General features: G+C 44.2%; 1 protein-coding gene across 1 annotated transcript in view; it reads right to left on the reverse strand.

Moving 5' to 3' along the window:
• ALG6 (ALG6 alpha-1,3-glucosyltransferase) overlaps window positions 1-13,827 on the reverse strand; it is a 44,512-nt gene extending 30,685 nt beyond the window's left edge. Inside the window, exons 1-2 of the mRNA XM_051999522.1 lie at window positions 13,744-13,827; window positions 8,427-8,753 (exon numbers count right to left, since the gene is read on the reverse strand). Coding sequence (XP_051855482.1) covers window positions 8,427-8,508 — 82 coding nt within the window. The 5' untranslated portion in view covers window positions 8,509-8,753; window positions 13,744-13,827. The remainder of the gene's footprint in view (window positions 1-8,426; window positions 8,754-13,743) is intronic.
• Window positions 13,828-15,144: the final 1,317 nt, after the last annotated feature.

The following is a 15,144-nucleotide window of genomic DNA, read 5'->3' on the forward strand; positions in this document are numbered from 1 at the left end:
TATATTATCTCACATAAAAGAGTCATAAAAGACCTTGTACAATGGAGGGAGGAATGGGTATTGGGGTGGCAGTCAATGCATGAACCTTATTTTCTTTGGAATTAGCCCAAAGAGGGAATAATATACACACTCAGTTCTACAGGAAAGTAAGAGGAGAAGGGAATAAAATAAGAGGGATACTATAGAGGAAAGGGCAGATTATGGGAGGTGGTAGTCAGAAGTAAAACACTTGAGGAAGATAGGGTAAAAGCAGGAAGAAGGAGGGAGGGAAAGAGTGGAGAGGGAGAATGAAAAACAGGATTAAGGAAAATACAAGTAGTAACCATAAATTTAAAAAAAATTTAAAGCAAATTTTTCTGATACAGGTATCATTTCTCAAGCATATAAAGAACTGAATCAAATTTGCAAAAATACAAGTCATTCTCTAACTAATAGACATAGTCATGTGAAAAAATTTTCTAGACAACACTGATTAGAGAAAAGCAAATTGGAACAAGTGAGGTATCATCTATCAGACTGACTAATATGACAGAAAAGCAAAATGACAAACGTTGGCGAGGATGTGGAAAATTGGACCACTGGCATACTGCTGGTGGAATTGTGAACTGATCCAGACATTTAGGAGAGTAATTTGGAACTATGCTCAAAGGGAATGAAACTTCATCTCCTTTGATTCAGCAAAACTACAACTAAATCTGTATCCCAAAGAGATAATAAAGAAGGAAAGGGACCCACATGGACAAAAATATTTGTAACAGCTCTTTTTGTAGAAGCAAAGAAAATGCCTGAATAAATTGTGGTATGTGGTTGTGGTGAATATTATTGATATTCATAAGAAACAATGCAATGAGCTGTATACTCTCAGAAAAACCTGAAAAAACTTACATGAACTGATGCAAAGTGAAGTGAGCAGAAGCAGGAGAGCATTGTAGTGCACGATAACAGCAATATTGTTATGATCATCAACTGTGAATGATTTAGCTGTGAAAGACTCAGCAATATAATGATCTAAGACACTTCCAAAAGACCTATGATGAAAAGGTCCACCTTCAGAGAAACAACTAATGGAGTCTGAATGTAGATTAAAGCATACTTTAAAATTTTTCATTTTTCTTGGATTTTTTGGTTTGTTTTCTTTCACAACTTGACCTACATGGAAATGTTTTGCATGATTGTACATGGGTAACCTCTATCAAAATGCTTGCCTTCTCAATGAGGGAGGAAGGGGAGAAAGGAGAGAAATGAGCTTGACTTTTTTTTTTAATGGTAAAAATTGTTTTTACCTTTAATTGGGGAAAAAATGTAAAAATATATCTTGATAGCTATATTTCAATATAATTGTTTTCCTTTTAATCTACTTCTACTTCTCCCCTTCACACCATTCCTCTGCATCCCTTCTAACAGATTCACCCTACCATTACCTCCTCTCCTCTACCCTTCAATCTTATCCCTATCTATTCCTAGCTGCCTACAAAAAAAATAAATAAATAAATAAATAAATAAAGCTTCCATTTCGTAGCAAAGGATATGAACAGACAATTTTCAGATGAAGAAATTAAAGCCATTTTAATGATCAAAATTAAATTTCGCTCTAAAAATGCTCTAAATCACTACTGATAAGAGAAATGCAAATTAAGACAATTCTGAGGTACCACTTTATGGGGTAGTTAAGATAAAAGTGCTAACTTTGTTAAAAACGCTTTAATCGAGAGGTGAGGTCACTGATGCTCCCGCATCCTCCCCCCTTGAGGGACTCTGCTCCTTCTGAATTGGGCTCATCCTCTTCCCAGCCCCCTCTTTACTGCTTGCCTCCTGCCCCAGGAGCTCCAGTTGAATCTGCTCCTGCACACGTCAGACATATATTTGTCTGAGGCCTTTCTGGCACTTTGTCTCCTATGACTCCGGGGTATCTCCCACGCCTTCACTGCAACTGCTTACAAAATCGAGCTTGAGTCGGGTGCACACGGAGGTAAGATTTCTCCCTTGCTTTTCCATTTTAATTGAAAGCCTTTTAAATTAGATTTGCACAAGTCGCAGAAAAACCAGCTTTTCTTTGTAAATGCTCTGTCCCTGTCATTCCCGTATTTTAATCCGTCTTCCAGAAATCAAAGTCCCATTCTCAAATTCATCCTCCTGATCTGCCGCGGAATCATCAAACATGGGTCTCTCTCCCAGCCCCTACATTCACGTGGTGGGAACAGCGAGAACTCAACTCCGGCCCTGAAGGCCTTTCACTTCTTGCCCAGGATGTCCCGCCTGGCACGTAGGGAGTGCCCTTAGTGGTGATCACCGAGCAGACGCAGGGAGAACTCTGAGCGCGACCTCAATGCTCCTGCCCCTGTGAGCAGCCTCGACCACCACAATCACAGGGACTGTGTCGCTCTTAGAAAGGTGTCCCAGCCACCCCTGCCCCTTCCCTCTGAGATGGGCCATCTCCAACACAATGTCAGCTCCTCAAAGGCAGGGCTTTTATCCCCAGAGCTCCACAGGGCTCCTGGCACACAGCACTGAATAAATGCTTTGGCACTTACTGTATGCCGAACCTGGGCAGCGAGGGGGTGCAGTAGAATACAGGAGGACTCAACACTCAGGAGTTCCAGTCTGGCCTCGGTTACTAGCTGGTTGACTCTGGGCAATCCCTTCACCTGTTTGCCTCAGTTTCCTTTTCCGTAAAATGAGCCGGAGGAGATGGCCCCAAACAGGGTGACAAAGAGTCAGACAATTGTCAAACAAGAGAACGCTAAGCACAGGCACACAAGCACAAAAAGGAGCCCGCTCCTGCCCTGGGAGAATTCACACCCACGTCCGGGGCGATGGCCACTCCCGAAGGAGGCCGAGCCTGAGACAACAGCAGTGCTTCTCTGACCAGCCATGGGTGCAAAGGAGAGGGGGAGCAGCAGGGCCTCTGGCGTCCTGGTTGGGAAGATGTGCTGGCAGCAAGGGGCAGGACAGAGGAGGAGTTGGACAGATACTTCCAGCAAGGGCAGCACCTTATAGCTTACTTCCTGCCAGGCGTGTGTTTCCGGGGCTGCTGGAGACAAGAGACTCGAGCCCTTGCTGTCTCCTTAAAAATGTGACTTTTATTTCTGGGAAACTGTTTTGGAAGGCTTAGAGGGAAAGGGAGGAGGAGGAAAGAAGCTACAACTTCATCTCCTGAGCTCAGCCTTCTCCCAAAGGAAACTAGAAGTAGGAGTTTTGAGACAAGCAAGTGGAGAGTGCCCAAATCCTTCTGGCCTCGCTATGGCCTCCCTAACATACACCAGCCTGATGACTGTAACCAACAGCAACTTGTCCCATTTACTCACAACTCACAGCGTTTGTCTCTAACACACATTTTGGCCCTTAGGCTGTTCTGTATTTTCTTTGAGATATTTCACATAAGTTTTTTCATCTGAACAAAACAAAAAGTTTCTTCACCATTCTGTATTTTACATAATTTATAAATACTCATAGTACTATAGATTAATGCACACTGGAAAAAAATATTTTCAAAATCAAACTGAATCTGAAGGAGAAACAAAAGACAGACTAGTCACAAATGACATTATTCCTGAAATAACTGACAGATGGTAAGTTTATATTACATATTTTACAGAAATAAAATTATCCATTATTATCAATATTTTTCTATAAGCCTCCTATCATTTAAAAGGATATATCCCTTTTCTGCAGCTCTCAGCTTGTTGAGGACCTAAGGTCAAAATGGATCTTACACAATCTCCCAGACCCCAAAATCCAAGTATCCAGATTTTCCCAAATTGCTCCAGACTTGCGGCCAATGTGGAGGAATTTATCACCATTCTCTACCAAATAGAAGAATGGCTAATGACTCTCTTTAGGCTTGAGAAACAAGTTTCTATCCAGAGTCTGACCTAGTTCAATAAATTCAGCTGACACTGGCTATGAAATTAGTACTTAAGTTTTTTTAAACTGCTAAAGTGCCCTTAAACCAACCCAGAAGGACAACCGAACTGTACCTAAGGGAGCTTCACTTGGGAAGGGCAAAAAGGATTCCTACCGCTGTGATCAACTCCACAAATTCATTTTCACTCAATTCAGAATTAGACAAAGAAAATATAGTATTGGTACCTATATAGCTTCAGCTTTGTGTCTAGTCTTATTCTCAAGAAAACAGTTCTTTTCAGCACATTTAATATTTATTTCATATTTTGATTATTGTGTTATGCAGAATTATGTTAAAATTGAAGAGGCAAGTTTCTTGCCTTGGCTGCAGATATAACATATAATAATGGCTTAAAATGGAAAATCTTACACTCTCACAGAGCAGAATTTGGCTAAAACCATCTGCAATAAAATCTTTTAGGGAGATTGAAAATATTGTAAACTATAACACATAAATGTAGGGAAATTAATAATCAACCAAACACTGCCTATCATACATGTAACACAAATTATTCTAAGGGAAGATACAAGGCACAGTGGAAAGACTATGAGGCCTGAAGTCAGGAAGATCTGAGTTCAAATCCAACCTCGGACACCAGTTGTGTAACCCTGGTCAAGTCACTCGACCTGTTTGCCTCAGTCTTCATCTATAAAATGAGAGTAATTATGTACCTCACAAAACTGTTACAAGGATCAAATGAGATACAATTTATAAAATCCTTAGCACTGTCCCTGGTATACAACAATTGCTTAACCTATGCTTGCTTCTTTCCTTCCCAAAATGTTTTAAGTGTAAGCTCTAACCAATGGCCATTATGTAAAATACAGGAATTAAAACAATTAGGAGAGATTATACCAAGTCTTTTCAAAAGAAAACTATGTAATCAACTTTAATGGCACTAGTAATGGTGTCAATGACTAATAAACCTTGGGGGAGTGAGGGGAGAGTTTGTGATCCTGCCATTGAGGCTCCACGACCTTAAGAGATGTGGGACCCACCGGACTACCACTTTTGGAACTTTATCTGCTGGCTATTTGTGACAAGGGTCAAAACAAATGATTAGTCAACAGCCGATCTGAAAAATTCAGACAGTTCAGAGAGAACAGAGGGTAACCACAAGTGGCATATTGATAGCAGAAATGGAAGAGAGTAAATTATAAAGATAAGTAAATGAGAGGTCCTGCCATCATACTTGATTTTTGGAGAAGAAAGGCGTTTCCAAGGAAATTTAACCCACAAGCTTCCCAATCATCATCTGAAAACATGACAAAGTAAATTAATGTATTAAGGAAATACATTATAGCAACTAAAAAAGGGCTTTAATTCACAGTGGACAAAGAGTCACCTTAACATGCTACATATCATAAGCACCCATAATAAAAAGATCGCTGACCTCATGACTGCTCATTAATTATTAAAAAGTCCTTATCAATTCACAAGCAGATTCTTAATGTGACAGAATAAATGCTTTTCTGCCAAGCACGGAGACTCATATCAAGCCAAAGAGAAGACTAAGAACCAAGAAAAGCAGGTATCCAGACTTCCTAGAGGTTTTAAAGTTAAAAAGGCATCAGATAATGACGGTGAAAAGCATTATGGAAGGAATACTGGGCATTAGATCCACATAAAGTAAAATACCCACCCTGGGACACAATAAAAGGCCCCTTTGCGTTGCGATGGACTCCAAAAGGAAAGACAAGCAGTAGCCATTTCCTTCTGGGGCAGCAAAATGGAAAAACTGTAGGGAAATCCAGTACCCCAAAGCAGCTAAGAAACTGCCCCGAGAACCCAGAAAATCAGAGAGAAACCAGTCCTTTCTATGGGAGAACCTAGGGGAAAGGTACGTGGTCCACCTCCCTCACAGTCAGCTTCCACTTGGGCTTCCATTCCATGGGCCACAGATCTAACTACGTGAAATTTTAACCCATCCTCCCCCTACCCTGAACCCCCTGCCACAGCCCACTCAGCTCTTACATGAAGGAGATGAAGGCAACCAGGAACTGCCCATCCTTCAGGCAGAGGCTGACACTGTTTGGCAGGTCAGGAGAATAGGAGCTCACTTCCAAGGACCAGCTGGAGAATCTCAAAGGTGACATCGTATGGTAAAGGGAGCACTCCCGGTTTTCCCCCAGCATGGGACAAACACACTCAAAATCCATTTACAGGGGCAGCTGGGTGGTGCAGTGGATAGCGCACCAGCCCTGAAGTCAGGAGGACCCGAGTTCAAATCTGACCTCAGACACTTAACACTTCCTAGCTGTGTGATCCTGAGTAAGTCACTTAACCCCAATTGCTTCAGAAAAAAAAAATCCATTTACATGGAAATTTACCAAGCAAGTTTAATTGTACTGATGTTCAAAGGCGTTCTTAATAAACATTTTCTTTTTTTAAACCATACCAGAGTTTTTGTGGTTAGTCCTTCTAAGTATTCCTTAAGAGATTATCCACTTATTCCAATTATGCTTCTACTTAGCACAAAATAGTTTAGGAATTCCTTTCAAAGCCCAATTATTATTATAATTATTAATTTAGTAATTAATGATATCATTATTTAACAGATGAGGAAACTGAGTCTTGGAGATCATAAAGGACTTGACCAAGATGACGTGATGAGGAATTCCGGCCTTCTCGGTTGGACCGAGTTTCTTTGATTTTTCCCATTCGTGACCCCTTTTCACCCGAGAAATTTTTATATGACCCCCCAGTATGCAGGTACATAAAAGAGGTATACAAATCAATATTTATTAATAATAAATCATAATTTCATGACCCCTCCCCCCAATTCAGTTTAAGAAACTTATAATTTTCTCCAATGCATGAACACACACACGTAAAGAAATTTCACTGCAGGCTCAGCCCCTCATTTATACTTTTTAAATAAGAACGAGACTGTGCATCTTGCCATCAGCTCATTCATCAGACTTGGCGCCAAGTTACTCCTTTTTATTCCCTCAAAAGCGGACGTGTCTTCAGAAAAGGAAACCGCCTTGTCTGCTATTCCCCACACGAGAGAGAAGTTGTCATGTTGTATTTCAGCCTGGAAAGGTCCGTGGGAAGCTTTCCACTTTATAGGTAAGGAGAGAAGCCATGGAAGTCTGTTAACAGGAGAAGGCTGATCTTCTCCTGCACAGACATGGACCACATTACTGTGCTCCAGCAAACAGGACCAAAGAAGGAAATGAGCGTTTATATGGCACCTACTGTATGCCAAGTTTTTTGTTTTGTTTTGTTTCCCAATATTATCTCACAGAAATCCTCACAATAACCCTGAGAGGCAGATTTTATTATTATCTCATTTTACAGATGAGGAAACTGAGGCAAGCAGGGTGAATTGGTCAGGATCACCCAGCAGGAGGCGTCCGAGGCTACATTTGAACCCAGGTCCTCCCGAGTCCAGGCCCGGCGCTCTGTGGCCCCTCATCGCCCACCAGCTGGTGAGTTTGCCTCCGTGGGCATGTCAGAGTTCCACCAGCATCCCCTGGCATGAAGCCATGGGTCAGAACAAACCTGAAGGCGACGACTAACCACTCAGAGGCGGGTCAGAGGCACAGGAGCTGCTGTCGGCAACGTCTTCTACTTCCTTTCTTACAATTGCTCAAACGCCCATGGCAGGCCAGGCCCTGTGGCTGCTTTAGTTCTTGACTCCATGGCCACTTGTGAAGAGTTCAAATGAAACCACAGAAGGATGTAGCACCAGAAAGGGACCAATGGACGACCAGAGGAAATGAGGAAGCCCCTCGAGCTCTCCCACCAGGCAGGGAAGGCTCATCCCTGCAGAATGGCTCCCCACCACGCGGGCGGCCGGGCGCGTGCTGGCTCACATGGCTGAGGCTACAGAAGCTGAAAAGAGGGACTCTGGGGGACACCCAAAGGGCTGCCCCAAAGGGGCAGTGAGCAGGACAGGAGCGACTTGCCTAGCAATAAAGAGCTCCTGAGGGGAGGGGTGACCCCACCCCTGCAGACGCTCAGACAGCAAAGGCTGGGGCACCCGGGCCAGGATCCTGCTCCGCCTGAGGTCACTGCTGCCCAATTCCTGCTTACTCAGTCAGCCTTGGAGCCCTCCGTGCTCAGCCTGGCTCTGGTTGATTCCTCAACTTACAGGTTTCGAGCTGGAGAGAGCATGGAAGCCTGTAGTTCACTCTCTTATCTGACAGAGTAAGAAACACATCCCCAGGCAGTGAAGTGACACAGATGATACAGGGCACTGTCCTGGGACAACCCGTCATGTACCTATGGTTCAGGGGCCAGGGTCCACTCAGGGGAAGTACCGCCCTCACCACCACAACCCACCGCACTCCCTGGCACCAAGCAACATGGATCTGCTTTATACCGAATGAAGGGCTCAGCCAAAAAGAGGAAGCAGGATCCCATTAAATGTTCCAAAGAAAATTCAGGAGAGATTTTTTTACTTTATCAGTGAGACCTAAATTTTGTGTGTCCTATTCTCTGAATTTGTAAACTGTTGCCAAACAGATTAAGAAAAGAGCATTTTTACATTTTTAAAGCCATAAGCACACCTTACCTGAGTAAGAATTCAGAGAGACTGCCCAGCGGACTGTGAGTCCCACGAGGACGGCAACGGTCATCAAGGGCCATTCTTTCATTGTTGTTCTTTGCTTGGGTCACAAAGAAGGAATAGGCCCGAGCCGCATTTGCAAACGTCGACTCAATACTTTCAGAGAGGTGCGCGTCCCTCGCCTCAAAATTCTTTTCCTGGCCAGGGAAAAATGTCACTACTGAAGGGCGATTGCTTGTCTGCACTGGAGAATTTCAGCCAGTTTCAAAGGCTGGCTGCTTCTATGTGCAGGATCAGAGAGGGCTTATCTGTTACATCAATGCAAGAAAGAACCTAAGAAAAGAAAAAAAAAAACATCAATTCAATGACTTTGAACATCAAAGACTTTCAGCTTTCTCTGCCTAACAAGGGTTAAGCCATCTGACTTTGGAAATGGGGATGAGAGAAAGGAACCATGAAAAGTGCAGCTCTGTTCATTACTAAATGTGTGACCCTGGACGAGCCACCTAACTTATGTGAGCCAAATTTCCTCATTTATAAATAAAGGGGAGAGGCTGCTCTAAATCCTACAGCCTAAATATGAACTATATGTACAATTCTCTTCTCAAATTTCAACCAGAGCAGAGAAGAGATGGCTAGCAGAGCAAGAATGTCAGCCATGAAAGAGTGTGATCAATTCGGGATATATCTGATATTAGAACTAGAGAACAAGGGGATAAAAAGATAATTAATCCAGCCCAAAGCACATTTACTGGGGCAGCTGGATGGTGCAGGAGATAGAGCACCAGGCCTGGAGTCAGGAAGGCCTGAGTTCAAATTCGTTATCAGATGTTTTCCAGCCATGTGATTCTGGGCCTCATTTAAATACTATTTGCCTCAGTCTCATCTGCAAAATGAGCTAGAGAAGGAAATGGCAAACCACGCCAGTGTTTTTGCTGAGAAAACCCCAAAAGACATCACAAAGAGCTCAATGTTACTGAGACACAACAAAATCACAAAACACATTAATTACAACAAAGATGTTTCTTTACACAAGCAGAACTCAACCTCAGACTTAATTCTGGATGAGGATCCTTGGGTACTAAGAAGAAATGAAGATTTGCAGCTATTGAATTCCCTGGAGCAGTCCCTGGAAATGTACTTTCTCGACTTCCGGTTTTCTCTTTCTTCTTCCTCACTCTATTTCACGTTGGCAAAGTCTGGTGTGGAGCTCAGAGAATGGTCCCAGAATGCTTCAACAATACAGAGCTTCATCCAGAGAAAACCATGGGCGAGCAGTAAACTAACACAGTCGCTGCCGAGTCTTACTTTCTCAGTCCTTTTCCAAACTGGAGTTTAAGAAGGAAATGAACAAAAGGAAAGCTTCACTCCCCTAAGGCCAAGCAGCGGTCTCATCAGTCATGGGAAAAACTTAGATCTCAGTAGACAATGTTAAAGACAGGTCAGATCAGGTGGACGATGTTAAAGCCGTTTCCAGTCTTCTCATCTTTATCCTTGCTTCTGTTTTGATACTGGTTTTTAGCCTTGCATTTGAGGATCATAGATTCTGAGCTGGATGGGGCCTTGAACGGATGTCTGGCCCAAGGTGGGAAGCAGCATCCATCTATTTATCAGTGGTCATCTCCCACAGGTGCAAAGGCAGCTGGTTCTGACACAAATGCCATATCAGCAACCACTCCTGCCCTGTCTGTGAGGGCATGATCCATTTGCTGGCCCAGACGGCAGAAGGAATGGAGCAGAACAACCCAATTCCCACAGAAGTCCTCCAGAAAAGATCAAGCAAAAGAGAACCAGACCAATCAATGATTAGCCAAAAAAGGGAGAGATTACAGGGAGCACCTTCCTTCAGTCTGAATCACCAAAAGGGGATAGCCCAATGGCTAGTCACTAAAGAAGGGGCCCAGCAACCTTTGAGCTCCCACACCAAAAGCACTTGGACAGGGCAGATTGAGAGGAAAGGTGGCAAACCTGCTACCGAGAAGGCACTTATCTGTCAGCAAGCCCCAGGGCCCCTGCCAACATCAAGGAGCTCAACGTTGGACTCAGGATCATGGCCAGAGGCTGGCACCTGGAGCAACTTGTTCTCAGCAGACACTTGGGGGCCAGCAACCCCACCTAAGTGTACAAGATCTGGCAAGCTCCAAGAAAACCAATAATTTCTTTTTTTTTTCCCCTAAGTTTATTATAGTTCTTTTCTTCTCTTAAAATTCTCCTTTCAGGTTCAGGATGTTTGTTTTGCTTGTGACTATTCTCTTCTCAATATTATCCTCCCTTTTATCTTCCGTAGCCCTACTCTTATCCATATTGAATTTAAAGTATTTCTACAACAAACTGTTTACATGGGGAAAGGGAGGGTATTACAGCCTAGTACTTTATATAAAAGGAAGAAGCAACTTCAGATTTGGGAGAAAAAAATTCTAATATCCTTAAAGAATCTGGACTTGAGAGACTAGACCAAGCATGGTACAAAAGGTTCCCTCTAAACTCTATTAAAGAAGAGAAATATGAAATAGAATCTTGGAGTCTATGAGTATTGAGGAGAGGAGCATGGAGGAGGAAGAATGTCCCAAGAAAAAGTTAACTCTTTCCCAATCCTCCTGGTTTATCCATTGACATTATAATATAACACAGTGTTGCTATCCAAATGGGAAACAAATAATTTCATAGTGACTACAGACTGATCCATACATAAAAAAGTATGCTTTGTCCAAAATGTCTATTAAAATTTCTGGAAGAGATGTTTAAAAAGGATATTATAAATGAAATAAGGACTCTTAAGAAAAAGAACTTAAAAAAAAAAAAGGTTTAGCACAGAAAGTGTGAAATTTTACATAAATAAATGGGTTCCTAAAAATTAGAATGTACAAAGGACTCTATGAAACAAGAAATATTAGAACAAAATTGGGATATTTAAAAAAAAAGTTAAATTATCTTGTTGAAAACAAATGATATAGAAAATGAATCAAGGAGATAATATAAAACTCATTAACACTACCAGAAAACTAATTTAAAAAAAAATCTCAATAGCATAATAAAACAAATCATAAATGAAAACTGCCTAGATTTATTAGAAGCAGAGAGCAAGGTGAAAATAGAGAAAATCGATCATTTTTTTCCTAAAAGAAACTCTAAATGAAAACTCTCAGAAATGCAACTGTTTAACCCAAAGCTTCCGATTTAATAAACAAAAAATAAACAAGCCAAGTGAAAGCAAGAATTCAAATACTAAAGAGCCAGAGTCAAGATCTCACAAGACTTAGCAGCTAGCATGAGAAACAATAGGAGAACTAGGAATGTGATCTTCCAAAAGGCAAAGGATGAAAGTTTAAAACCAAGAATAACTTGCCTGGCAAAACTAAATATAATCCCATAGGGAAGAAATGGATTTTTAATGAAATTTTAAAATTGAATGCTTAGAGCTGAATAAATCCTCAAAATGCAAAGGCAAAAAGTTAACTGAAATCTAGAAAGGTAAATACATTGGAGCAACAGGAAGGGATGACAGAGAAAAGATTGCTTGTTGTATGGTCAACATACATACACGCTTCAATGACCCCATTTTGGGTTTCTTGGGAAAGGTGTTGGAGTGGTTGGCTATTTCCTTCTCCAAACCATTTTATAGATTGGGAGCTGAGGCAAACAAGGTTAAATGACTTGCTCAGGTCTGGCCTCTGCTCCTGTCAGGAAAATGAGTCTTCCTGACCAAAGGCCAGACACTCTATCATCCATTGATCCACCTAGCTCCCCTACAAAAATGATCAGTATCTATAGTGTAAGGAGGAAGAAGAAATGAACCACTCTTCAAAACCCTAGTATCTTCCGGGGTCAGACCTAAGGGTGGTTTTGTTCTGTTTTCATTGTTAAAGTGAAGATAGAAAAGCAAAGGGAAAAGGAAAAACTAGAGAAGAAAGAGGGAAGTACTGGCAAGGCTTACCTTTTCATATAATTATATAAGTTCTATGGTGTAAGAGAAAAAAATGCACAAATATGAAGAGATGGAGGAAGTATCACATGAACCCCATTTTCCTCTGAACTGAATCAAGAATGGCTGAATACATACATATACAAAGTCTGATGTGGAAAGATATCTGGGGAACACACACACACACACACACACACACACACACACACACACACACACACACACACACACACAATCAGGCCTTTCTCCCAAAGAGATCACACACACACACACACACACACACACACACACACACACACACACACACACACACACACACCTCTTTGTAGTTACTCTTTTTGTTGTATAAATAAACGGGAACACAGGTGATAGTAATCATTTAGGAACTGGCTAACCAGCTGCTGTCTATGAGATATAATGAAATAGTGTTATAAGAAATGAAGAACGGGATGATTTCTCTGAACTGATGGAGACCTAGTGAGAATCTGGAGAACAGCGTTCACGGTCTCGCATCAATGCATCACCCCACATGACTCCAGAAGACTCCCCGTTGGCCATCTCCTGACAATGACACCTCAAGGGGTAGAATGATCACGGAACCTTCTTAATTGTTGTAAGGTCTCTATTTTTCTTTTTTATTTAGGTGGATTTGGAGGGGAAGAGGGGTGAAAAAATGCTTAATTTAAAAAAGGAAACAATAAATTTCTGGCAAATCCTTCTTCTCTTAAAGAGGTGAGAGACTGGAGGGATGCCTCAGGATGGATCACAATTTGGGTTGATTTGAAGTTTGTGACCCTGGTCATTTAACCTGACTGCCTCAGTTTCCCTCTATGTAAAATGGGGACAATAACAGCGCGTTCCTCCCAGATGCTGGAGACACACTGGCTCTATCAATGCGGCCATTAAAGGTTACGGACACCACCGGACTTCAGTTTCCTCGTCTTCCTCCCTGATCCAGGGCCCTAACAGAAGATCAAAGGCCATTCTCTCTTGGCTCTCCCCGAAGGAAAATGCTCGTGCTGCTGGATGTGTTACATTGCCAAAAGAAGGGACGGCTGAGAGTCTCTGTGTGCCCCTCTGTAAAATGGGGGCAGGGGCAGCGGCCTGGTCCCTCCCGCTAGGGCCCTCCTCCGCAGGAAGGTCTCCCGCAGGGTTCTGGGAACAGAAGGTGCGGAGGACGCCAGCTCCAGAGGCTCGGAGGTGGGAAGAAGCGCCCCGCGCATGCACTCTGAAAGGCCCCGCCCCCTCCCCACCCCCGCGGCGGCGGGAGGCCACGACATCCCTTATGCCCAAGGCAGACAAAGAGGCCGGACTGTCCCCGCTCTGCTTCCCCTTCTTGGACGTCAGGGGCCGGGCCGGCCTCGCGACCCGGCCTCCCTTCTCCCCAGTCCAAACGCTTACCCCGCTGCTCAGTCCCCACCGGCCCTCGGGCTTCCCGCCCGCCGCCACCTTCCGGGAGTGCGCCTGCGCGCCGGCCCAGCCGAGTACTCGGCCCCGCCCTCAACGCGCACGCGCAGGGACGAGCACGCTGGGCGTCAGTTCGGAGCGGGCGGGGGAGAGAAGGAGAGAAACCGAGAGGTGGGCAGGGCCTGGGTTGGGAGCCGAGCCTGGACGCGGAGGGGCGGGGCATGGAATCCGAGGAGGCCGCGGGGTGAGCCCCGGGGCAGGTGGAAATCCCCCGGCTCGGCTTTCCCGGGAGTCCCGCCAAGGCCCGAGGAGCGGCTTCGCATTCCTAAGTGGGGCTGGCCAGCGGTGACCCGGGAATCCCCTGGCCCCGAGGACGGCCGCTGAGAGCGGCATTCAATGCCCAGAGAATGGCCTCTGCGCCCGTCCTCTCCCAGGCCTGAAGTGTGCGACTCGGGAGGCACCTGGCGCGAGAGGGCGTGTCCCTGGCCTCCGGCTAGTTATTTTATATCCACAAGCCTTTGTAGACGGCTACATTGTATCGTAGGGGAAACTGAGGCAGGCAGCGTTCAGCGACTTGCCCAGGATCACACAGCTAGGAAGCGTCTGAGGCTGGATCCCCTGTCCTCTGTGTCACCTCGTGCTCTCGGGCCCTCGTTTCCTTGGCCCTGTATCCCTTTGTGAAGGTTTTGTGAAAGCTTTTAGGAGAAAACGTCCCGTGCTTGAACTAGAAAGGCCCAAAGTGTCAGTCGGCCCAGGTAGCCTGTAACTTCTGACTGTGACGACGAGTCTGATCCGGAAGCGGAAGCAGCTCTCTGCTCATTGGAAAGGCTGGGAAGTCAGAAAATCCCGAGTGCCAATCCTTCCTCAGACAATCAATCAGTAGCTATGAGACCCTGGATAAGGCTGGCTCAGTTTCCTCAGCTGTAAAATGGGAACCAGAAGAGCATACAGGGTGGTTATGGGCACCAAACACGGTCATGTGGGATATTTGTGAATACAAATGAGGTTGTTTTTGTAAAGCATTGAACTGAACATGAGGAGATATGAGAGGAAAGGATTTGGAGTTCTGGGGCAGAGATGATAGAAAGGGGTGACCGCAACACACACACACACACACAGAGGCATCACTAGTGCTCAGGGACTGACTGAGTGGAAGTGATTCTTTCCTGTATGTCAGGATGCAGGATGGACACTGTTAACAGCCAGGAGCCGGATTAGAACGAAGGAAAAGGCCAGTTTGGGCCACGTTGAGGAGCCCAGTAGAATTCTCAGGAAGAAGTGCTTGGAAACATGGGCCCTCTCTCCAGACATCCCCAGGAGAAGGCAGCGGAGGGGGGAGGAGGGGAGGGAAAGGGGACCACGGGGATGGGGTAAGTGCCTTCTAACCAAGTTCTA

This window comes from Antechinus flavipes, chromosome 4, assembly GCF_016432865.1.
Source record: "Antechinus flavipes isolate AdamAnt ecotype Samford, QLD, Australia chromosome 4, AdamAnt_v2, whole genome shotgun sequence".
In the NCBI taxonomy this organism is placed as follows: domain Eukaryota; kingdom Metazoa; phylum Chordata; class Mammalia; order Dasyuromorphia; family Dasyuridae; genus Antechinus; species Antechinus flavipes.